Source organism: Calypte anna, chromosome 3, assembly GCF_003957555.1.
Source record: "Calypte anna isolate BGI_N300 chromosome 3, bCalAnn1_v1.p, whole genome shotgun sequence".
Lineage (NCBI taxonomy): Eukaryota > Metazoa > Chordata > Aves > Apodiformes > Trochilidae > Calypte > Calypte anna.
Window position 1 is genome coordinate 98,743,318 of NC_044246.1, and position 24,853 is coordinate 98,768,170.

General features: G+C 40.9%; 2 protein-coding genes across 2 annotated transcripts; one reads left to right on the forward strand and one right to left on the reverse strand.

The window, feature by feature from the left end:
• Positions 1-7,064: 7,064 nt before the first annotated feature.
• On the reverse strand, positions 7,065-12,893 carry CMPK2 (cytidine/uridine monophosphate kinase 2). Its single transcript, XM_030447728.1, has 5 exons — positions 12,658-12,893; positions 12,403-12,517; positions 11,235-11,436; positions 10,092-10,325; positions 7,065-8,265 (listed from the first exon to the last, which is right to left on the reverse strand). Exons 1-5 carry the CDS (start codon positions 12,751-12,753, stop codon positions 8,145-8,147), a joined length of 768 nt encoding a protein of 255 aa, XP_030303588.1. The 5' UTR covers positions 12,754-12,893; the 3' UTR covers positions 7,065-8,144.
• Positions 12,894-18,239: 5,346 nt separating this feature from the next.
• On the forward strand, positions 18,240-24,313 carry RSAD2 (radical S-adenosyl methionine domain containing 2). Its single transcript, XM_008496613.2, has 6 exons — positions 18,240-18,782; positions 18,973-19,134; positions 19,588-19,817; positions 21,185-21,334; positions 23,519-23,551; positions 24,099-24,313. Exons 1-6 carry the CDS (start codon positions 18,440-18,442, stop codon positions 24,261-24,263), a joined length of 1,083 nt encoding a protein of 360 aa, XP_008494835.2. The 5' UTR covers positions 18,240-18,439; the 3' UTR covers positions 24,264-24,313.
• The last annotated feature ends 540 nt before the right edge of the window (positions 24,314-24,853 follow it).

Consider the following 24,853-nt stretch of genomic DNA (forward strand, 5'->3'; position numbering starts at 1 on the left):
GCGGGTGGGTTGGAGCTTGCTGCTTGATCCACAATGCTTCCCCCTTTGATGGAATTTGTGGCATGGCACATGTTGCAATCAGACTGCTTGCATTGCCCCTGCCAGATCTGCTCTCTGTGTGGAGAAATCTGGGCAAGCAGCAAGAAAATCTGCGAGGTTCCCTCAACAAGGCTTCCAGCAGATTGTTTTGTCAGATGTTGGCCACCCTGCAGATAAAACCCCAGCATTTGTAGATCTCTGAGGGAGCCTGCCAAAAAACAGTCACCTCCATTGGGTCACTGGGCCTCTGCTGTCCCTCCCCACATCTTCTCAGCCTGTGTGGAGAGGAAACCAGCTCCATGCATCCTCCCTTCAGATCTCCCACGGTCCCACAAGGGAAGTGAGACCACGATTTCAAAGTATAGGAGCCTTCCTGTGGCAAAATAAACTCCCCAAATTCACACTTAAAATCCATTTTCCAGAGGTCAAAGAAGAGAGGATCTTAATGCCGATAGGCAGTGTTCCTTTCTGCATGACTCTGCACAGATCACCAGGGACATCAATAGGTCATGCATGCAGGCAGACAGACAGTGATGGGAAAAGCATGCAGTCTGAGATCCCTGTTTCTGTTGGGATGGGTAGACAACCCCTACAAAAGAAAGCATTTAACAAAAGGAAACTGAGATATTCATCTAAAATGAACGCTTTTCCTTCCACACCTTTTTATACTGATCATGACAACAGGGACGTATTTTGAAATTCCTTTAAATATTTCCCATGTAACTCAGTTGCTTCATATATTTGATTCTTCTTAATGAAGCATTTGAAAATGAGGGTCATAAACCTCTTCTACTGCCTAAACAGGTGAGATGCATTCTCACCACTGACCAACATGCAGGGCCTGCTAGTCTGAGCCTCAGTATGTGCTCAGCTTCTGTTAAACACTGGGGGCTTAGTACCCAGGGGTCTCTACATCTAAATGTTACATTCCAAATCCACCATGTGGATCCTGTTAATCCTACAGTGATATCAGATCTCACAGCAGTAATCTGTAATAAGCCAAACCCAGCCCAAGCAGCCATGACCTCTGAAGGAGTTCAGACCCAAATCCAGACTCCTGGATGTACCCCAGCTCCTTGGGTTGTGCATACAACATTAGTGAAGCCTGAATCCCAGGAGACAAAAATATACCCCACACTTGTTGATGCCTCAACTATCCTTCATATTCTGGAAGTAGATGTTCCTCTCATGACTGTCCATACCACTGGCATGGCTGGAAGTGAAGGATACTGGTGGTTTTCTTCTGCAGTGTGCTAGTATTTTCCTGTGTATTTTCTGCCTGATACTTTAGACCAAGGAAAAACAAAGTTTGGCAATTATTAAGAAGCTGTTTCTCTGTAGGGTGGGAACTAAATCAAAGAGCTTGATTACAGAAATCTTAGTATTTCTCCTTCACACTGATCATCTTTTTATTCCCTCTTCTGTCAGTACCTCTAATTATGCTGCTATTTTCTGCTCCTTAACCTGGCAAGGGGAAATGCTAAATTCACTCACCTCTACATTTTTTCATGCAGGATATGAACCAACACCATCTACAACATATTCATTTCTCTCTCAATGACTACAGCTGCCGAGGAAAAGAACAAGAAAAAAAAAAAAAAAAAAAAAAAAAAAACAAAAAAACAAACACCAAAAAAACCCCACAAACTCAGACAGAAAGGTGAAACAATGGTGAGAACAAGCCTTCTGCAAAGCTTTCAAGCCTTCTGTGGTTTTATTGATACTGAGAGCAGAAGTTCTCATCACTTCAGCATTTGTAGTCCTAGATGAAGGCAGGCAGAGGTATAGGTATGAGAGAAGCTGAGCTTCGAAAGGTTCTTGAGCAGTTTCTTGGGCTTTGTTTAATAGTCTTAATCATGTCCAAAACACTCCTCCTATCCCTATTGCTGATGTTTTCTAAAAATTGATCAACACACCACTTTTTTTTTCTGTCTGCCTGTCAAAGATGAATCAGAACTCTGAATGAGGTACCTGAATTTCACATGCTGAGTGTAGACAGACTGATTAAGGAAATTGTCACAATGATTAAACACAGCTTAAAGGAGTCCCAAAGTACCAAAGTAGAAAGACTGACCAGAAGTTCCATGCTAAATACTTTTCCGTATCAGATACATTACTCAGGGCTGCCCAAGAGTTCAATTTCACCTTGGAGTCTTTGGTCTCCTGTAAAAAGGCTGTCCAGGGCTCAAACATTAACCTTGAGAGCAGAGAGACAGAAATATGATTCCTTTGTACAGCAGATTGACAAAATACATTCCAGGAAGACATAATTAGAGGTCAGATCCTTACTCTGACTTCAAAAGGTCTCTTTTCTCAGGTAAGAGTCAGGATAAAATTGCTTTGGGAATAAGAGTGTTCATATTCTTGCAGCCCTGAGGGGAAAAGATTAAGAAATCACCACATTTGTATTCCTTATTTCCAGGAGGCATTTAAAAAAAAAATTCTTTTCATACAATTAAGCTGTGTATTCAGAGACAGATTTAATTCCCTATGCCTTGTCCAAACATGGATGTGCACACAAATATATATGCACAGCTCAGGATGGTGTAGATTCCATGCAGCATCCTTGCATTCTTGCAATTTTGCATGAGTATGATTCTATCATAGATGAACAAGTTTTGGAACAGAAATGCTTCTACCCTTTCTTCATTTTTTTCCACTGCTGAATTCTTATGGAATATTTACTCTGCTTTTTGTGCTTTTTTTTTTTTTTTTTTTTTTTTTTTTTTTTTTTTTTTTTTTTTTTGTGGTATGACCTTTCAGGAGAAGAATGCATATTTCTGAGCCTGCTTTTGTTTGAATATCCCCCATTTTTCTTGTCTCATTCTTTATTATTTCATGAGTTGAGCACAGCCCTCACTGATTCTCTTCTGACTCAGATCTCCCCTGTGCCTGGTGGGCTGCAAACTCAGAGCAGCTGCCAGAGTGTTTTGTTTGTGATGGAAGATTCTTCCTGTTTTCCTTTGCCCTCCTGAAGGACTCTCGGCAGCCTCCTGGAATTTGGTTTGATCCAGTTTCTGAAACAATGGGCAACATCCCAGGGCTCGGCAGTCAGGTTGGACATCAGGGAGTGCTCTGGCCAGTAAATTTGCATGTACAAGTGGCTGCAGACCATTCTGCTCCTTTTTAAAATCCAGGACAGTTCTACAGCTGCTCTTTTGTTTTGCCCTGAAAAGAACTGCCCAAAGAACTTATTTGGGAAAGAAGACGAGGGTGGCAACCCTTGTCCCTTCTGAATATTGTGAAATCATCCTGAAAAACTACCCTGTAGATTCAGTGTCTCTGGATACCTATGTGAACAACAGGTTTTGTTGCAAAGGATTCAGATTTATCGAAAAACCTTTCCAAAATGCCAAGCAATTTCTTCCTAAGATCAAACACTTTGAGAAAGTGAATCTATTTTTTACGATAGCTGGCAAGGCTACATATAGGTGCTTCCTTTGAATTGCAGCTGCAGATAAATAAGTTGTCATTTCCTATGCAGAGTCCACATTCTCATCATTGCCTAGCTGTCTGCTTAGTGAAACTCCCACACAGGAAAAGGAGAGGCTTTTTAGGGTGCCTTGAGAGCTGTTTGTTGCACAGATGATGCATCCTCCAAGAGAGGCAGCCGAACTCTTTGCTATGGTACAAGAGTCATATGGGAATGCTGCTGGCAGCTGAGGAGCTGGGCTGCCACAGGGAAAATGAGGCAGACCCAGTTAAAGGCCCCTGAACCCAAAGATCAGCAGTTCAGAAGCTGGGAACTCCTAAGTAAAAGCAGATTGTTAGTGCTTGACCTTCACTAAAATAGCCTATATTCCATTTACTTGACAAATCTCATGGAGAATGCAAACAGACCCATATTGTATGGACAAAACACATGTATAATACACAAAAATAATACATGAACTATATTATCAAGGAATATCTATATATTTCTTACAAGAACAGACGTACTTAAGTAATAAGTTCCAATAAAACGTTTTAGACATAGAAAGCTCAAAAGAAAATGTTAGCAAAGAGACATTTATGCCAACCTGACAGAGAAGCATTGCATTCCATTTTGGACTGAAAGCTAAATATAGCCTTAAGATGTTTGAGGATTTCTTTTCTGAAGGAACAAGATGAGTATCAGGGGCATCTGAATCTCATGTTGCCAGCACTTTAGAATGCAAAAAAAAGGAAGGAGAGCTTGTGGGACCTGCAGTCCTGGACTGGAATGCTTACAGGACAGGAACAAGGAGTACATGCAGCTGGATCTATATCAAACCTCATAGACAGCATCAAAAAGTATTTTCAGTGTGTCAATACTCCAAAATGTGCTTGTGTCAGCAGGTGAGACTCATTAGCACTGTGCGTCATTACTGACCACTCTAACCTCATTTAAGTCTGACTGACACTCCTAGAGTCAGGGAAAACTTATTTAGAAATGGTACTCTATGATAGTATCCATATCATCAGAAAAACTCTCTGAATCTCTGCCTCAGGAGATTTACAGCTGTAGTAGGTGGCCTAGTTCTTCTGCAGAAGCTTCTGTCTTCTATCCCTATAAGAAAAGATGTGCCCACTTGATCTCTTGTGAAAGAAAAATGAAAGCCCAAATACACAGTGCCCCCCAACTTTTCACTGGTACAGCTGCCCCTGGCCAGGAGAAGAGCAGCAAAAAAATTATGTTGCCCCACTGGAGCTCATTCTGTACCTGCTGCATGCTTAAAATTGGGCTATGTCTGTCTGGCCCTTTTCATAAACACTGAGTTTGCAGACACAGGAAATTTTTTTCAGCATATTTCCCCTTCTTTGGAGTACATGACATGAAGTGCCTCTATGGCTGAGTAAAAGGTCATGACTGACCAGCTGGTAACACAAAATGCATTTATACACTAATGGCAGAGTATTCTAGCTTTTGTTTCACATTACAATGACTGCATATTTACATAAACCCTACATCTGTTTAGTTAAATTAAGCCAGAGGGTGATGATCTTTGTCTTTCCAAAAGAGCTGATTTAATTTTATTGAACATAGCTTTCCATTTAAAAGATCAAAGTCAGTGCAACACCCTGCAGCTACAATTCAGTCTTATGTGTTTCTTCAAATATTTAAATTAAGGAAAAATAAGGGAACAGGGGCTGAAAAATCTAACGAATTTTAACAGACAACAAGCAATTATTCAGTCTCAAAAAACAAAAAAACAAAAAAACAAAACAAAAAAAAAAAAGGAAAAAGGTAAGAGGGTAAACACAAACTCTTTGGGGCCTTTTTTATCCTAGGTTTGAAAAGAAACATTTTTCCTTCCATCAAATTCCCATGGGGTATCATGACTTTCCTGCCTCTAAAGGTGTCAGGAATTGATAGTAGAGGCAGCAGGCACATTCTTAGGCAGATTTCTACAAGGTGGTAATGCTATGCTGTCCTGGCAACATAGACCAAAAGGAGTTATAACATTTTCCAGGTTATCCCCCAGTCAAGATACTGAGGAAACTGGACCCAAAGTCTGACTTTGCTCCAAAGAAACATTTTGAAGATATGCATGTTGCTTCTGCATTAAATCTACATACTGCTTCCACATTAGGATGTCAGCTTGGATCAGGAAGGCACTTTTGAAGCATACCCTCCTCACTACACTTTGCCTCACACCAAGGAACAGTTCTGGTATCTGTGAACTGTACTCCATCCAAAGCTGAACCAAAAGATATGGTGAGATCTAAAACCAGCAGACCTGTAGTGGATTTACTGCACTACAGAGAGAAGCCCATGCAATCAGATTAAAGCTGGTCTGAAATAAATCCCCAAAATGCACAGACAGGACACACTGGATCCTCTGCTCCAGCTTCTCTGTGCTATGGATCTGCCCTACTTGTTCCAGGCCACCTGTTAATACAGACACAGCCCAAAGAGGCTGCACTGCTGCTTTTGAATCCTCTCACTGCTTAAATGGGTGAATAGTGCCATTTTAGGCACCATATGGTACCCCTGCAGGCTTCCAGCTGCCACTCTGCAGATCAACAGCTCAACCAAATGTCTTGTGTCATATCTGGCAGCCCCACGCAGACATCTCAGATCCCTCAGGGAGACTAACTGGCTGTGGATGTCTGTGTTTATGTAACTGAATACCATTTTATTTAAGTATCTCCTCCTCTCCAGAGGGGGGGGGGGGGGGGGAAAAGGTGAAAATTAGATTAAATGTGGGAAAAGGGTGTTTAAAATTCTATGTCGAGTTCTTAAAAAAAACACCAAAACAAAATAAAATAAATTACAAAAAGTTTAATTTTGTCAAATCAAAATACTGTTTTGTAATTTAAGAAACGCTCGATTTTGCAGATAGTGCTTATTGTTCAGTAAGTACTCAACTCTCTGACTTTAACAGAACTATGGAGAAACATGATATTAAGCTTCTATGTGTGCACTTCCCTGGTGTAACTCACAGATGCTCTGAGGACTGTAGTGTCAGGTCCTTTGAACAGTCATATCCTACATCTAGGTCTCAACTAGTAAGACAGTAAATTATCATGGGATGTTAACAAAAGAAACATGTTTTGACATGTCCTCTGCCCTGAGGATGACTGACAGTAGCCTTCACCTTTGCTAGAAACTGCCTGGCCTCCAGAATGGGTTGGCCAAAGGTAGAGAGGGATGCTGCAGGGGCTGACCACACTCAGGACTGCATGGCAGGGGCTGGTGGCCACAGGTCAGCACTGTATCATGGGCCAACCTCCGGTCTTAAACAACACCCACACTCCAAAGCTGCATAAACCGGGTTTATCTACCAAGAAATAGACTGTTTCTGAATCTGCATTGGAGCTCCGGCTCTTTTGAGCACTCAAAACGAAATCCTGACCTCTTGTGGCCACCCTACGACCCAGCAAAGCAGCGGAGAACACAAGAAACACGGGATGCTCCAGGCGGGCGCCCCACGGCCAGCATTCATGTATTCCCGTTGCCCCCACTGTGTTTCAACTGCTAGTGAAATAGTTCTATATGTTATAAATAACAAAAAGTAAGAAGGCAGTATTTTCAGACACCATGGAAAAAAAACGTGGGGAAAATAACACAGAAATGGCAGGTAAGGGAGTGATTATGCACATTAAGGTCCCACATGTAGCACGCAACCTCTTGCAGACCTTTATTTCTAACAGACATTAGAAAGGGACACGATGGCTTGGTCTAACTTGCTTTGCTTTTCTATTAACCTGCCTAAGTAGTTTTGCTTAAAAGAAAAATGTGGATGATGAACACATACTAAGGTGTATTATTAGAATTGAATTAATAATTCAACAAGTGCAAAAACCCACATGAAAAAGAACAGATGAAGTGAAAAGGTAAAATCATTCCCATTGCTCAGATTCTCTGTCATTTCACATTATCGTAAAAGAACACAAATTCACATTTAACAATGCTATTAATAGGATACAGAAAATGTTTTGTAGAAAAATATTTTAGCAATGATTTATCAAATATTTTTCATTTCAGGTTCTTCTCAGGTGTCTGTTTCTAACATGTCAGCATTTTCTTGTTTCTCTACGAAATTAATTTGGTATATTGCATATATTGACAGGTTTGGGCTTTATTAGAGGCCTAGATGCTCTTGGGCCCTCATTTATGACACATTTTTTGCAGGATGGCCATCACAGCAGCATCTGCTCATTCTTCACTCCAGTAAACAGCACTGGGCCACTGGATACTCTGTTCCTCAATGTTAGGATCATGTTATTGTTTTACCACTGGATGACATTTCAGACTCTCCTTGGGCACCTAAGGCTCCCGCTGCAGTCCAGTGAATTCTGGCACACAACATCTGGGGGAACTGGTGCTCCTGAAGGTGCAGCATGACAGCATTTTTAAATGTCAGAGTGTCAGAGAGCACTCTAAGGTACTTCATAAATAACCATAATGCTGGTGGCTTTACTAAGGTGCTGAATAACATGTGGGCAATATTTTGGCTTACACAGAAAATCACAGTAAACAACAGTGAAACAGATAACCTGCACAGTCTGCTGTCAACAGAAGTTCTGTTGGATAAGCATGTGACAGTGCATTTTCAATTAGCAGAACCAGAGGGGCAAAGAAAAGTATATTTTAAGTGCACTACAAAGTATTTTTAAGTGCTATTACACAGAAGTTGCTTTCACAAAGCACAGTGTTTTTTAATTAGTTGTAGCACTGTCTGGACAACTTCTTCTTTGGAGGGGCTGGCATCGACCTCTTGGCACGCAGGATTCACCATCCTTCTGTATGACTCTTCAACTCTATTTAAATACAAAATAAGAGAAATGAATCTACAAATTGCAGGGATATAAAATGGCATTAGTCATTAGTCTTGGAAGAAAGTGTTCACCCTGCAGAGACAAAGGGGGGAAAAATCTAATAGGAAGCTAAGAATGAAATCTAATGCAAGGAGCAATAAACCATTAGTGGCTATTACAATGTGAACCTCAAAGCACATAGTTTCCATGACACTGATTCCCAGAGCTCTAACCATATTCACATGGCATGGCATAAAAGTATTTCTTTACAGCTTAGTTCTGGATACTGCCTGCAATAGCAGTGCAGTGGACAGCCTGCTTCTAAAACCTAACTTAATTTATTCAGAGCCTGCTAAGGTGTCTCTAAACTATACAGCATAGCATTGTGTAGGTGTGCTCACTGACTGATCTCAGCTTTGAGTCACTGGATTACACAGTTGACCCATCACTTAAACCTCTCCTCTCATCAACTTTGCTAACTGGATGAACACCAGGTTGAAATACAGGATGAAAAGCTCATTGCTTTGAGAACTCTCCCACAGAATGCAGCCCTCTCCCACATTTAGTCTATGAGGATTTGAATTACAATGTTAATACCATTTTCTATGTTCCCAAAAGAATTAACATTGTCAAACATTCAGATCACACGTTGTAAAATGAATCAAGAAAGAATCTGAAACTCACATCTAGGTTGACATAATCAACAAGCAGAAATAGCCACAGGCTTTCTAACGGGAATTAGAAGTTATAGAATTAAAATAGGAAAGATTCTTTAATGATAGCATGATCCCTTGGCCCACCCATGCCTCTGTACTTCCCACTTTATGAGCCATGTGTCTGCACAGAGCTATTAGGCAACAGAAGTTTTTAAGTTATGCCATCACAAGAAATGTTAAAGCCTTGGAGATAGATTTCAGCTTTGAGATTTGTGGATATGGACTGATATTCAGGTGTCTATACTGAGGTATCTACACAAGCACTAGGTATTTAAGTTTCCACTGTAAACTATGATGATCTAATCAATACACTTGCAAGAGCCTAGATTCAGGGCATGCTGAAGTAGGATAGCTAGGGAGCAATTCAGTTGCCTCAACAAATGTACCTACAGCTGCATGAGATGCTATGGACTAATTCATTAAGCTTTCAGTTGGTGGTCCAGAAAGAGTCCCCAGGTTCTGTATCACATCTGCCAGCCTCATACAGATGTCGCAGATCATATCTCATGGATCTAGATGTGTAGGCTTAGATCAGTAGGCCCCAAACATGTGGTGAGCTGAATCATTCTGAAGGCTCTATTGAGTGTATTGACTTTATTGGGACTTGGGACAATTAGCACAACTGAGGATATCTACAAGAGGAGATCTAACTTCTGTTCTCTTAATCTGGAGCACAATCCCAGACTTTTCTGAGAAAGCTACATTCATGAACTTCTTGCTTCCCAGTCCTAGAATTAGGTTTCTCTCCTTCACGACCTCCACAAGAAACACAGCAAGCAGCAAAATACAAGTAAGATCCTTTTAAGGGGAACGAAGTTCTTCACCTCCAGTTTTTAAACAATTTCAGTTAGAAGTGACAGAATTTACCATTCTGTCAGTCACAAATCCTTTAAAAAAAAAACAAAAAACAAAAAACAAAACAAAACAAAACAAAACCAAACACCACAAAATCCAAAAACCACAACACAAGCTGAACAAGAAAAACCAACCAACCAACAAAAAAATGCTAAGAAGTTCAGACACAGGAAATTCTTTTCCCAGTAATGTGAGAAGGACATTTTGCTACTGGTCTCGTGGATTGCCTCAGTCCTGTTATTCCTCAATAAAGTGTACCTTTGACGAAACAAGCTGTTAGCTTCCAGCTCAACTTCCTCCTTTGTTTTCGCCAGCCCTCGACACTGAATTCTTCGAACTCGCTCCTCAGGGTCAACAGTCAGAAGAAGAACAAGATCAGGTTTAAGCAGATCCTCAGGCCACTGGTACACCTCATCATGAGCTGGTGGAAGATCCTGCACGTTTCCTTTTATTTCAGTGGCAATTGTGTAGGCAGCTGTGCTGTGCCAGTATCTACCAGGAAAATATTGAATGGAGAGAGACATTTTGAAAAGGACACTGATTTCTTACTAATATAGGAGAAAGGTGCCAGTACAGTGGAAATAGCAATAAAGACAATATAGGTGGCACTTATTTTGAAGGGAAGTGTAAAGAACATTTCTGAACCATCCATTCTTTCTTAAATATGTAATAATAACACAATATTCATAATTACTATGAATTATTATTTAAAACATGAAGACACACTATAAATGGTCACTTGCATTTAACATTCCCATCACTATGAAGCACTGTATTTTAAATATTTAGGTGGTTTTGAGACTGGTTAAATACAGCACTCAGACATACACCAACTTCTGTATGCTTGAGTTGTGTCTGGAAGTTTCAGTACATCTATTGAAAAAAGCCAGAGGTTTCAAAGTGCATCTAGACTTTCATTATTAAGACTAATACTGAATGCTGCCTACACAGTTAATGAAAACAAGAAATAAACAAGACTAAAAAAATTGGGAAGTGCATTTCTGGCTTTATATCCTCAAAGAATAAGTCTACCTAAAACTCAATCACTCTAGTACTCTGATATTTCAAACTCTTTTAAGAGATAGCTCCTCCTTCTCCTCAGGTTTGTCACAGAGTCCTGCTTTCTTTGGCAGGCTACACACTCCATGCCTCCACTATTCCTAAATGAACATATAATATGCATGCTAAAGCCAGTTATGGATGTTACGCTAACAAAAGTTCCCCACTTATTTGTAAGTATTACCCTTTATAATATTTATATTTACCCTACAACCCGCAAAGTAGCACTTCTTAAAAAAAAAAAAATTAGAACCCCAGAGATTATAATTGACAACTTCTACTTGTAACACTGAACAGCTGTATGATGGCACTAATATAAAATAAGTTCTTAAATATACAAACCTGTCTATGATCACAGGCGCCTGGTTGGATGCTTTTGCTATTTCTGAGGCAAGAATGTAGTTGCCTGCAGCATAAAATGCTCTTTTAATGGGTGCTGGCTCAACATCAAATATTGCTCTCCATTGGCTGATGCAAGCTGGTGGAGACCTTAGCAGAACAGCATTCAGAGTGTCCTTAACAGACTGGGTTATAGTGGTTTTTCCTGCATTTCATTTACAAAATAAAAAAATTGTTATATCACATATCAGATACAACTGAGTTTAAAAATACTTTTAAATGGCCCTATCTGTTAATTTGAAGCACAGGTTCTGACATTTGAATATGTAATTTAAGTATCTTGTGATAACGTTTCCAATGGAAAATTATTATGTGTCTGGTTTGTGGAATTATTACTCCATTTCCTGCTCTCAAGTCCGTCCACCCCTCCTTCCCACCTTTTTGTCTTCACTTCACACCCATTGCTCAGGACAGCATCCAAGGTGAGTTTTTAATATCTCCAGTGAAGAACACTCCACAACCTCTCTGCACAGCCTGGTTCAGAACAGTGCTACCCCCAATGTAATTTTTCCTCATGTTTAAATGGAACTTCCTGTGTTCCAGCCTGCCTCTGTTGCACCTTGGCCTATCGCTGGGCACCACTGAAACCACTACCCCTCTCCTTCTGACACCTGCCTTTTCGGTACCAAGCTCTGAGAAGATCCCCTCTGTCTTCTCCAGGCTAAACAGACCCAGGACTCTCAGGCTTTCCTTATAGGCGAGATGCTCCAGTCCCCCAGTCCTCTTTGTTGCCCTCTGCTGGACGCACTCCAGCAGTTCCCTGTCTTTCTTGAACTGCGGAGCCCAGAATCGGATGCAGTGTTCCGTATGTGGCCTCACCAGGGCAGAGTATAGGGGGAGGATGACCGCCCTCTTCCTAATGCACCCTATGATGCCCTTGGCGTTCTAGGCTAGAGAGGCTCTTTGCTGGCTTGCGGTTAACTTGATGTGCATCAAGACTCCCAAGAAGATAGACTGGTATTTATAATTACCATAAATACTAATTCTTTCAAATCTGTCAGAGATTTACAGGATTTTTAATTTTTTTTTTTTAAGCCTTAAACCAGGCTGAAAGCCACAGCAGTTGCTCTTTCCAACAGTTCCTCATCTGCAATTCTGAAGTTGCCTTTACCTGTGGCGTCCAGCCCCTCAAAAACTACAACGGGAAAACCTCCTTTCTTCTGGTGCTCAGGACATTTCTCTAGCAGGTCGAGGACGGCTTCGGCCTCCGGGATCCGCGCCGCGCACTGCAAGGAGACATGGGGACCCTTCGCAATCTCCTGCCGCGCTGGTTGCTCTCGTTACCCCAAAACTCCCTGCTGTGAGAGCCCCTCCGCCCCCCCCCGCCTCCCTCCTGTTCCCCTCCCGCATCCCGGCGGGCGCTCACCTCCCGCAGGCGGTGGCGGACGGCGGTGGCGGCGGGCGGGAGGACGCGGCGGAGCGGCAAGGGGCCCGGCGGGCCCGGGGTGTAGCGCGTCAGCATCGCCACGAAGGGAGAAGGACACTGGGCGGTGGAGGCAGCGACAGCGCGGAGTGGGGAGGGCGGTGGGATGGGAGAGCGGGAAACGAAACCAGCTCCGCTCAAGGGAGTGCGCCTGGCTTCGGATTAGAGCCTGAGAGCGAAGGGCCGCTCTCTGGGAAGGGGCGGGAATTCTGCCTTACCGCCCCCGCTTTAGTGGCACTGGAGTGAACGGGCTTGGTCCCCGTGGGAAACGGCTCTGTGCATGGATGGGCTGGAAGTGAAAACGAAAAACCAAGTCTCGGGATCCGCTTGCCTCCCCCCGGCCAAATGAGTTAATTCCATCATGCTCCAGTGGTTGAATCCTGGTGTTCTCCGAAGGAAGAAGCTGTATTATACTCTGCTGCTTCGAACTGGCCCAAAGAGACAAGCAACACCATAAACCAATTTGAACTGGTTTGCAGTGTTGTAGGGCCCAAGTAGCACCAAGATGCTAGGGCATACAGGTAACTTAACCCCATTTCTCTGTTATACAGAGCCAAGATAACAAAACCAAAGAACTCAAGTAATTTGAAAGTAAAACAGAGTTTTACAAGCCTGCAGCATTTTCGTACCTTTATGATGGGCAGTTTCAGCTTTCACCAGCTCGGGCAGGAAACAGAAACACTGCAAGTAGCTGAAACAGGTTCATATCAGCTGCTGTGAGTAACATTGCCCAAAGTGTTTGACTTTTAAAAATATTTTAACTTGAAATTTAGGAGAACCTGCACCTCTGCAGAATCCCATTTCTCCTTCTCAGTAGTTGAAAACTTGTCCCGTAGACATCTAAACTTAAAGCTTCTGATACATCTTCTGAAAGAACATATTCTACAAGCAAGTACACTGTACAAGAAATTCCTCAGAAACTCGATGTGTTCCTCTGGTCACTTCAAACATGCTGCACAAATATCTTTCGCTTAGTGCACCTGCAGTGAGAGGGGAGCAGCTAGTAGGCAGTACTGGTTAGCTAGAAATCAGCTGTAGTTGGAAACTGCCCATACTGAGGAAGCTTGTGGAAGGCTGGGCCAGAGCAGAAAGTGGGAACGCACCCTTTGGGCATCTTTAATGCAGTCTTAGCAGCAGGTAACAAAACAGCTGTTTTTTTGTTGGTTTTTTTTAAGACAAAACATGGTCTTTTTTATACTTGAGAACTCCTGCATTGATCCACATCAGTCAAACACATGACCATGGCAGCTGAGTATGTATGTCAGAAGAAACAGAGTAAAACATAGTTCATTACACAAGAAGCCACTAAACAGTAATTTTACAAACATCTTAATATGCACTACTGACTAGTGGCTCTTCTTGTCCAATATTTTGTCTGGAGGAATGACATGCTGTGCATAAGCCTGGTTTATCTTTGCTCCTGTCTCCTAGTCCTTGTGCTCCTCCAGCATCCACAATTATCAAATTAGGAATATCAGCACATCTTCATCTCTTCCATTTAGTGCAAAATTTATGGACCCTTGCTCATACATCTGTCTAAATCCCTTTTGGACTCCAGGATACAATTTGCCTCCACAAGCCACTATTGTCTCAAATTTCAGCAATGCACAGCCTGATGCATAAAAACATTTTTCTTTTAGAAGTTTTAAACTCATATTCTACTGGTTTCTACAAGTGCCTCCTCTAATAATGCTTTGGTGAATAATAGTTCAACATTCATCTCATTTATCACCTTCATGGTTTTGTAAATCTCACTCAGATATATCATATCAGAAATGAGAGCCTACATCTCTGATAAGGCAGATGCTTCATCCACTGGGTAATTTGGACACTGGGATAACTTTTTTAATGCCATAAGGTCCTGCCAACATGCAGAGACCTGAACTGTACCACTAGTCAAAGTCGAGCTACACATACTGAAGTTTCACAGAGCAGCAAAATAATGTCAATCGCTTTGTTCTAAAACCTTTCTGGATGACACTATTTTTTTTTTTTTTTTTACTTTTTTTGCTGCTGCCTCTCACAAAGCAATCAGTTTCAGAGGGTTAGAAACAGTGATTCTGAGATCCCTTTCCTGAGATGTCACACTACAGAGCTCAGTATGAGGTGCATAAGGTTTCTATTATTCGTTCCTATGTTCATCTTATCTGCCACTTTTCTGTTTATTCATTATTTTCTTTAGTTTCAATAGACTTGCTCCCAAGTTTTGCTTCCTCACTGAGCTGTCTGGCTCCTTGCTCTACTGTTTTTCAGTTTTCCTGATGCCCTAGTTAACTTTCACTTCCTGCTCACCAAAAGCAAATAGCTTACTTTCGTTTTCCCTTTCCAAAGGGTAAACTTTCTTATAACCTTGTTTACAAGCATTTCTGAGCTGAGGGAGTGGTGTTTCTTTCCTCATTTGTAATATGCTTCTGAGATTTATATTAATGTGACGTTTGTCCTCTTGGATAATTACTTAAAAGCACCTTCTTGTAAGATTATACACAAACAGTTCAGGTAAAAATACAGGAAAAGTGAGTTTCCTTTTGTGTCCAAGATAGGTCTTTGTATTTAAAAACAGTATAGAGAACATGAACCTGTTTTGAAATTAACTTATGATAAGTATTTTTTTGTTTCTTCACAAGGAACTTTATCATTTAGCCTTTTGTGTAATATGAAATTATGTTGAATAGCAAATGTGCTAATTATGTGAAAAACACTATTCTGGAGGCTCCTCCCATCTCTGGGGGCCTTGCATGTAGCTGTAGGGAAGAGATACACTCACAAAAAGAAACTGCATGACCATTCAAAAACTTCTTAGTCCACAGAAGGTGGAAAAAGAAAAAATATCTAAAAATTAATTATAGAATTATAGAATTGACCTCTGCCTTAAAAATATACCTAAGTGCACAGTCCTGTGATACAGATAACATCTGTTTGAGACACAAGGCAAGAACTACCTTAACTAAAGGCACATTAAATGCACAGGGGTGTAAAATAAACAAAAATAGCATATAGCTGGTTTTATGCAGAAAGATCACCAGTATCAGACCTTCCAGTAAAGATAAAGGTCTATGGATAAGACCATTATACCAACATAATTTAGCAAAGTGTCTGGCCAAGAGACTTTTCTCTTCTGTCCATAACAGTGGCCAGTGCCAAATGTTTGGAGAAAAGCATCAGAAAGATGCAGAAGGATCCTTCTCCTAAAATCTTGCCCCAAATTCTAGGAGTCACCTGTTCAAATGCTTCCTGAGCTGCACATCACTTACCTGCCATTAAGGACCCAGGATGGCCTTATTTCAGATGTGTTTAATCTGTGCCTATGTTAATATTGTGTGTTTCATATGTTTCACAGCTTTATTGCATGTGGGTTTTAACTTTCTAGTTGGTAATTTCAGTGACACCCCTTGGATTCCTGCATCCCAAGGAGGGATGAGTCACTGCAATTAAAAGGGGAGTACAAGTACAAGTACAAATCTCATTTATCGTCCTGCAGATGCAATGGGGAAATAATTTCCAGATGGGGAAGGAGGAAGAAGTTATACATTTATCAAATGCTAAAAACTACACCTGCCATTGCATGACTTGTGTGGTTGTCCTGGGAGCATTTATGGTTCTCACAGGTGACATGATAAATGCTCCCCCCTTAACCATATTTATGCTACTGATTCATGTCAGTAATTTGCTTTTCCTGGGAAGATAAATAATATATCATCGTTTTAAAGTTTTGGGTTCCTAGCAAGTAGCACAACAACATTATCCATGCTTATCCAGATAGCTTCTTCTATGCTATTTGTGTACCTGCGTACCATCCAGTGCACCATTACTACTATTATTCAATAATTTTTAAAAGCAAAAGCAAAAAAAAAAAAGGTTAGAAAGGTTTTTTTGGTGCAGATTTGCAGAACTAAAGCACTTTGAGTACAAGATCTTCATCATCCCACTGTAGGATGACTTCTATAGGAAAGAAAGGGAAGGAATCAACCTTCCTACTGCTTTTAAAGAACATCATGCTTTTCTGAGCCTCTTCTAGAAGGCACAAGGAGAGAAAATCTCTTTACAGTTATTTCTTGCAACATTCCTTATAGATTCAAAGCTAATACATAAAAATACATAAACCTCAGGGATCTAGAAGGGGACATGGGTAAATCCTCCCATAGTAACTGAAATGATCTCTGCTGGCAAGCTCTGAGACAATTTTGGGAAGCCTCAGGAACTGAGATGTTTCCCAACATGCTGCATCAATACTTTTGTGATGTGGCATTACTGGGGCTAGACAGCAAGAAGCCTCCCAACCTTCCTTGCTGGTATGAATCCTTTCCTGCAAGAAACATCTGAGAGGTAACAATGAATGCTGACTGACAGCAGAAAGCCTGGAGCCTGTTTATTCACTGACCCACATATTACAGTAAATGTATTACCTACATATTACAGTAGATCATCTTCAGAAAAATAGAAGAATGGTGATGGGAATTTAAAGATAACAAATCATAGTACTAACTACTATCAGTGACACACTTCTTATTCATAAATAGGTTTGGTTACCATTAAAATTTGCAAACAGGAGGAAGCTAGTTCTATTCCTTTATCAAGGAAAAAAAAAAAAAAGTCAACATGAAGAGCAAGGCTGTCTTGCTTTGTTAGCAGTTCAGGCATGTCAATGGAAGTGAACAAAGCTCCAGCTGAAGGCTGTACTGCCATAGTCAATATGCAGTTGGTAGGTGTTGACATCAGAGTATGGCTCTGTACCTTGGCAGCAGTGGTGACACTAAACTGTCCATGCAAGAGTGAGGACAGACTGACAGAAGGCTGTCAAGGACCTCCTGGTATGCCTAGACACATTGGAGGACTTCTATCAACTGGTGCTATGGAGGACTTCAGGTTATCAGCTGGTACTATGATGGAGGTGTTCCTCTCCAGCAACAGTTCTTGTTCCACTGAAGAATTAAATATGGGAATCAGGTGTCTCCTGGTGTTACACTGAGAGGGCAGCTGTCTGCTCCGACAATGTGCCACCTTAGGCAGCTCTCAGTTTTTCCTGCTGTTAAGGCTAACCCTATATTCAACTTGGAGCTGCATCTCTGCTTGAGATGTTTTAGGCAGTATTGGAGACCAGGAATCAAAGAAATTCATGTACTTTCTTTTCATGAACCTGAAGTCATCAGGCTCCTTAAACTCGGAGGTGCTCTAAAATGAAAACCTTTTTAAAAAGAAGAGCTCATTGCTGACTGAGAAGGATGCAGTGCAGTTACACAAGTTCAGTTTCCCCGGCTTCACGAGTCACATTTGACCAGAAGAACTGAAGCCACTGAACCCACACACATCAAAAGGTTCCTCAGGTGCTAGAGGTGCTCAAACCTACAGGTGCCCAAAACAGCTTCCAGCCCGAGCCAGCCAGCGGGATTGGAGATGACCCTCCAGGGATGCGAAGCGGCTCGGGAGAAGCGAAACAGAAACAGCTAAAAAAACAGCGCCAAAGGCTCCCTGCCAAGTTTCCCTTCTGCAATAAGGGAAAACGAAACCTATCTGTTCCTCACGCCTCGGGAGGGGGCCGTGCCCGTGCTTTTAAGTGCCGAGTGCCGGGCACTTCGCTACTATTTGCGAGCCCCGCTGAGCCACGTGCAGCCAAACCGATCCAAGTCCCGTTGAACTGAGCCCAGACGGAAACGAGCCCAGCCAGGTCCAAGAGAATCGCAGCGCATCCCATCCCGCCGAGCCTAGCCTAGACGAGCTGAGCCGAGCCATGCAGCTGGGCTCGCTGTTCCGACGGTCGCTGTCGGTGGCGCAGTCGGTGCTGTCGGCGCTGAGGGGGTGGCTGGCCGCCCTGTGCTGGGGTCTCGTACCCCTCGCCCTGCTCCGGCCCCTGTCCGTCTGGCGGCGGGTCTCGGGTCCCGGCTCCGCCGCTCTGTCGGTCTCCCGGAGGGAGCGGGAGCGGGAGGAAGCGCCTCCGACTCCCACCAGCGTCAATTACCACTTCACCCGACAGTGCAACTACAAGTGCGGCTTCTGCTTCCATACGGCCAAGACCTCCTTCGTGCTGCCCCTGGAGGAGGCCAAGAGGGGTCTAACCATGCTGAAGGAGGCGGGTAAGTCCTGGGGAGCCGCTGGTGGGAGTAGGGACGAGGGAATGCGCGGCGACCGCATCCCAGCGGTTGGGTTGTGTCCTGTGACAGGTTGTGTCCTGTCAAATGACTGCAGCTGGGCACGGACAGAGTGTGGTAGGAGCGGGCAACAGACAGGCAGAAGGTCACAGCGTCTTTTTTGGTCCTTTTCTAGGAATGGAGAAAATAAACTTTTCAGGAGGAGAACCGTTTATTCAGGACAGAGGCGAATTTGTGGGCAAACTGGTAAAGTTTTGCAAGCAGGAGTTGAAGTTACCAAGTGTCAGCATTGTTAGCAACGGGAGCCTGATTAGCGAGCGGTGGTTCCAGAAGTATGGTAAGGAATAACCACTGTGCCCAACAGCGCTGGGGGGGTTTGGGAGCCTCTGAAGTGCAGCCTCACTGAAAGATGGGGTTTGGTGCAAGTGGGAAACGATTTATTAGTGGTTCATTTACAGTAAAAACAACCCAAATTAAAAAAAAAAAAACAACAAACCACTGTAAAATACTGTTAATTATATGTTGAGAACATAGGCAGTTTATACTATTGTCTCATTGGTGTACTAGTGTAATAAATTAGTAGCTCAGACTGTCTCCATAATGCTGGACACGCACACACTACATGTTTCATGATGTCACTGCTGTAACATTTGTGGTTCATGTGATGACTCCACATAATTGTATTTACATGGCATTTCATGACAGATGACAAGGAAGTGAAAGGGGTGGACTCCTAACAGCTTTTAATCAAGGAGCTGAAAAATAATCAATTTTAAAAATTTGTTTTCAGGTGAATATTTAGACATCCTGGCAATTTCATGTGATAGTTTTGATGAGGATGTCAATGCTTTAATTGGCCGTGGTCAAGGAAAGAAGAGCCATGTGGAAAAACTGCATAAACTAAGACAGTGGTGCCAAGACTATGCTGTTGCTTTCAAAATAAATTCAGTGATCAACAGATTTAATATTGAGGAAGATATGAATGATCAGATCAAGGCACTCAACCCTGTGCGCTGGAAGGTAAGAAGGCAGCATATACTATAGGTTTCCTGTTCAGAGAAAAGTAGTTATGAAATCCTGGATTTGACTGAACATCTAATGACCTCAGTCAGATCTCCAGCTCGGTCTGGTGCTAACAGATTTTTTGTCAGTATTACATGGTATTGAGATAGACTGTGTCTCTTTCTGCACCTAAATGGAGACCAAAATCTCTTTTTTTTTTTTTTTTTTTTTTTTTTTTTTGTGTGTGATATTTATACTAAGTTACTATAGCACATGTAGGTCTAGGCTTTTTATTACATTAAATATAAGATAAAAGGTCTTTAACATTTGAAATAGTAGAGAAAATTGTAGAAAAAAAATGAGGGAAAGTTAGTGTTCAATAAGAGATTAGAGTTAATATTAGCAACATATGTGTACATTAGACATTAGCGTTCTGTTATAGAGTATGGATGGTTAGTATGTATATATTGTATTTTCTAATATACATGTAATAAACACATTAATGTTATCAGTTTGAAAATAGGTAGAGATGATGTGACTTACAAATCTGGAAGAACTTGTGTAATAATTTCTCATTATTTGCTTCATGGAAATTGGTACTTATACATGATTTCCTAGAAAAAAAATAAAATCGCTGTAAGTGAAATCTTGGTCCTATTGAAGGAGTGTAAGTAAAGTAAGGCATACATTTTAATATTTTAATGAGTTTCTTGGCCTAATTTCTTACTGAAGTTGCAGAGCATGATATCAAAGGCATCTTTTTCCCCTCAAAGTCTATTCTGAATGTACTTGAAGACCTGGCCTTTCGAAGGAGGTTTATGTGGAAACAAGCTATTACATTTTGTTTCTCAGGAATTGTCCCTATTTTTTCTGTATCCATCTGAAGCTATTTGAACCTATGGTCACCAATCAGGTTAAGGTCTTTATTCTTGATAACCTTAACTTTATATTTTGTATATAGTATTCTTTAATTAAAAGTTTAATTCTTTAACTCTAACTTTTAACTTAGCTTTATAGCATGATATTGTGCATTGTACATAGTATTTACTGGTATTTGTAGTACAGCCATTCTACTGGAGATTCAAGTTAACATAAGATTTGATTATCTGTGTCCTTATTAAGACCAGAGTAGTTAAAATGTTCTGATCAGGAACCATAATTGTATAATTACATTTAGAACTATGCATGTTAATTTGCTAAAAATATATTTCCACCATGCCCTTCATGTAGTATTCACTTGCCATGATTTGTGTCAGTGTGGCTCTATTGACAGAAAAATTAAATGCCTTGCTACAGAGACAACTGAAGGCTTTTGTCATGGTGACAGTCTTATCCTCAAGGCAAGTGAAAGTATAAAATATTAACCAGGTGCCTTCTGTCCTCAGGTGTTCCAGTGCCTCCTCATCAAAGGGGAGAACACTGGTGAGAAGGCCCTGAGACAAGCAGAGAAATTTGTTATCAGTGATGAAGACTTTGAACGATTCCTGGATCGCCACAAAGATGTCTCCTGTTTGGTTCCAGAATCTAATCAGAAGGTGAAATTGAAATTTATTTTTAAATGAAGTTGGAAAGATGAAAAAGAACTAGAAGCTTTCCTAGCAATGAACACTTGCCCTATTTGTGCAGAGAGATACAGTACAAATTTGTCTGCAACAGCTTTTGTTATGGAGAAAATCAAGGTTTTTAAATTTATTTAAGGCTTTAAATTGAACACAAAGTTGTCGGGAAGAGTGCAGTGGACAACACGCAGATTAATATAATTGAAGTATTGCCATTTATTGAGAGTAGCAGTAGCCCTTTTATACACAGGCAGGCTGATAACATAATATAAGCATATTGCTGATTGGTACAACACATTTTTTTATGCCACAGGGTGCTAGTTGGTTAAATATAATTGTTTATGTGCTGTCTATGTGATGCTTTCCCATCCTGTTATTCTTCTTTTCTGCTGCCAACTCCCTTATCTTTTGCCCATAGCTGATCTTTCAATAGCCTTGCAGCTGGGCCTTTAGGCCTTTAGCTCACTCTGGCTAAAGCTATATAGTCAGGATTACTAACATGTCCGTTTTCTTCCAAAAACTCTCCCAACACAAAGTTATTAATAACGAGTGAAACCTCATTGATCCCAATCCTGTGTAAACTAGTGGGAATGCTCTCACATCATGTGGGCCTCTGCTCAGTGAGATGGGTATATAAACTATCAGTGCAGAAACTGGAGAAACTGAGTTTTGTACAGAAACAGTGCACTCTAAGCAGAAGTTAAACCCTTCGTAATTGAATGACTTTTCCTCACCAAGGCACAAGAGCCTGATAAGTTTGAATATTAACATAAACACAATTTATACACTAACCATGGTTTCCTAATAAAGATTCACCATGAAATGACACTATGTCAGTGTCATTGGCCTGCACAAACAAGAGAAATCATCCCAGCCAGCATTACAGTGGGTACTGAGGAACAAGAACTAATATTTTTGCCTGGCACATCTTACTCATTACGTCTTCCCACAATAAAGTCATATTTTTAATTTTGTCTGCCAGAACTTCTTCGGGCTTTGTGTTTGGGCTCTTTATTCCCAAGGAGGCTCCTTATGCTACTGCAGATTCCAGGAGTTAACTTGCTGAGCCATCACCCATCTTCCATTAGATGCAGTAAAACACTTTATTGCCTAAAGGTGGAGCTCAGGACATTTTGTAAAATGCTTACAGACCCTATGGGTGGCATGAGGACAGCTAGAACACTCACTGTTAAGCAAGTTTATGAACTGAGTGAGAAGATACTAAGTTGAACAAGAGTTTAGGAATGCCCAGGGTCTCCCATCTCATGTTCCTTTTCCCCTCCACGGATTGAGACTCTCCATTTACAGTTTACTTCTTAATGTATAGAGAGGTCAAGTGAGCAGACTGAGTTGCCTTTATTGTGTAAGTACTAGAAGTAGGACTGTGCAGTCTAGCATTTAAGGCATTTGGTAGGAGAGAACACTCATCAAAGCAGGTCTTTAGATGACAAACCCTACATTTTTTCCCACATCATAAGGCCTACGAAAAAAGAGTTGACTTCTCTCAGGAGGTCTGGTTCTAGAAAACTGTTTCTCTTTTCTGTTAAAACTGTGTGAAAAAGATGGACACTTCCTGTTCTACACAGCAGTGAGTTCCAGCTACCCAGAGAATTTTAGGGAGGATCATGTAGGAGATGCCCAATTAGCTAAGCAAACACATCTCATTTCAGCTGTTGGCCTACTTCTTGGTGCAGATCCAGGAGTTCTTTCAACAGGGAGATTACTTTTAGCTGGGAGAACACCTTTGTCTGCCTGGGTGATAATTAAACACTGTAAAACATAAGTGGTCCTCTTACTTGCTTGCAAAATGACATACTGTTCCTGTATGCAAAGCAGTGTAAGTTTAGCTGGTGTAGAAACTAATAGAAAACTTGGATATTATTTAGAAAACCTTTATCCAGTTGGACATGCACATTTCAGTAAGACATTTGAGAAGTCATATTCCAAGAATTACTGGTTTATTAATGCATTAAGTCATGCTAATAATCATTTGTCTCTATAAGTTTGAACCAAGCTCACTGAAATAGTGGTAAGACACTACCTGCTTCAAATATTTGGATCAGTCTTAGAATGAATAGTTATTTGTTTTGCCCTTGATTTTTCTCTAGAATGGGATTTTGATTTTTGTATGAATTTACCTTTTCTTTTGACCTATTGCAGATGCGGGATTCATACCTCATTCTGGATGAATATGTAAGTCTTTTTTTGAAAAGTAGTGTTAGCATGCTAATATATTTATGTGGACAACAGTGATAATTCAATTTACCATGCAATCTATAAACTAATTTTGCCATGTAGTACAAAGAATAAATGTAATTTCTTCCCATTAGACATTCTGAAAACTTGAATGTAAGTATGACCTAAGGAGAAGTTGCCATCAGGTTTGCATGTATAGTCATTGCATCATGAATCTTCAAGTGTAGATATGTATCTTTTCAGGACACCTTTGCTGTTTTTCTTTAATTTAAAAATACAGAACATGTCCTGAAAGCTAAGTTTCAAAGAGCCTACTTAGCTTACATGTAACAGAAGAGCAAACATTTTATTTTCAGGAATTATGGTATGGCTTTGTTCCCACTAAGATGTGTCAATGTGTCTAACCATAAGCTTCTGAGCCTTCCAAGGAATATAGTGAAAATGTTTATATGCTTATAGAGGCTTTTGTGGGATTGCAGTGCAATTTGTTTAATTTTGTAGAACAATTGTTTTTACAAATTGACTTTCTCTGTTCATGTTTCAGATGCGTTTTCTAAACTGCACAAATGGATGGAAAGAGCCTTCCAAGTCTATCCTAGATGTTGGAGTGGTAGAAGCTATAAAATTCAGTGGATTTGATGAGAAGATGTTCCTCAAGAGAGGAGGAAAGTATGTGTGGAGTAAAGCAGACATGAAACTGGACTGGTAACTTAAGGTATTGTTAGGGCGTGTGTATTATGTAAATAAAATGGGTGTGTATATATGTGCCTGTATGTATGTATGTGAGGCTTTTAACTACACTTGGTGTATTACAGAGCTTGATGTTCAGCTTGATGATGCAAATATGTTTAATTTCTTCAGAATGTAGATTTTGTTCTTATCTATTGTTTGGTTGAACATTACTGAGTACCTTCAGAGATTTCATATAAATACGACTCTGAAATCAACTTTTTAGTTTGTTGTATGAAGAACTTAAGGGCACACCGTCAATATAATGTCACATAGTTTTAAGAAAACAAATTTGTGGACGCCAGAAAACAAAACAAAATCCACGCCGATCTCTAATTCCTTATAAACATCTGTTAATTATGTTTAAGCGGAAATCAGGGAATGTATTCTTTGTTCGCTGGAAAGGTGGATTGCAGTTCCTCTCCAGATCACAAGAGGGCCAGCCAGCAGTCCTCTGGAAACAGTCCTTGCCTTTTTTAGAGGGGATAAATGGTCAGAGTCTAGGAATCAGTATCTGTAGTAATATATTTAAAAAGAAATCAAAATGAAAAAATCATCAATTGTCATTGA

Bases quoted from the DNA above. Each gene is read 5' to 3' on its own strand.
- RSAD2 (XM_008496613.2), top strand. From the start codon at position 18,440: ATGCAGCTGGGCTCGCTGTTCCGACGGTCGCTGTCGGTGGCGCAGTCG. The intron at 21,335-23,518 runs GTGAAATTGAAA...GACCTATTGCAG, and splicing joins TTCCAGAATCTAATCAGAAG to ATGCGGGATTCATACCTCAT. The intron at 23,552-24,098 runs GTAAGTCTTTTT...TTCATGTTTCAG, and splicing joins ACCTCATTCTGGATGAATAT to ATGCGTTTTCTAAACTGCAC.
- CMPK2 (XM_030447728.1), bottom strand. From the start codon at position 12,753: ATGCTGACGCGCTACACCCCGGGCCCGCCGGGCCCCTTGCCGCTCCGC. The intron at 10,326-11,234 runs GTTTGTATATTT...TTTTCCTGGTAG, and splicing joins GCGCCTGTGATCATAGACAG to ATACTGGCACAGCACAGCTG. The intron at 8,266-10,091 runs GTACACTTTATT...GTATTTAAATAG, and splicing joins AACAGCTTGTTTCGTCAAAG to AGTTGAAGAGTCATACAGAA.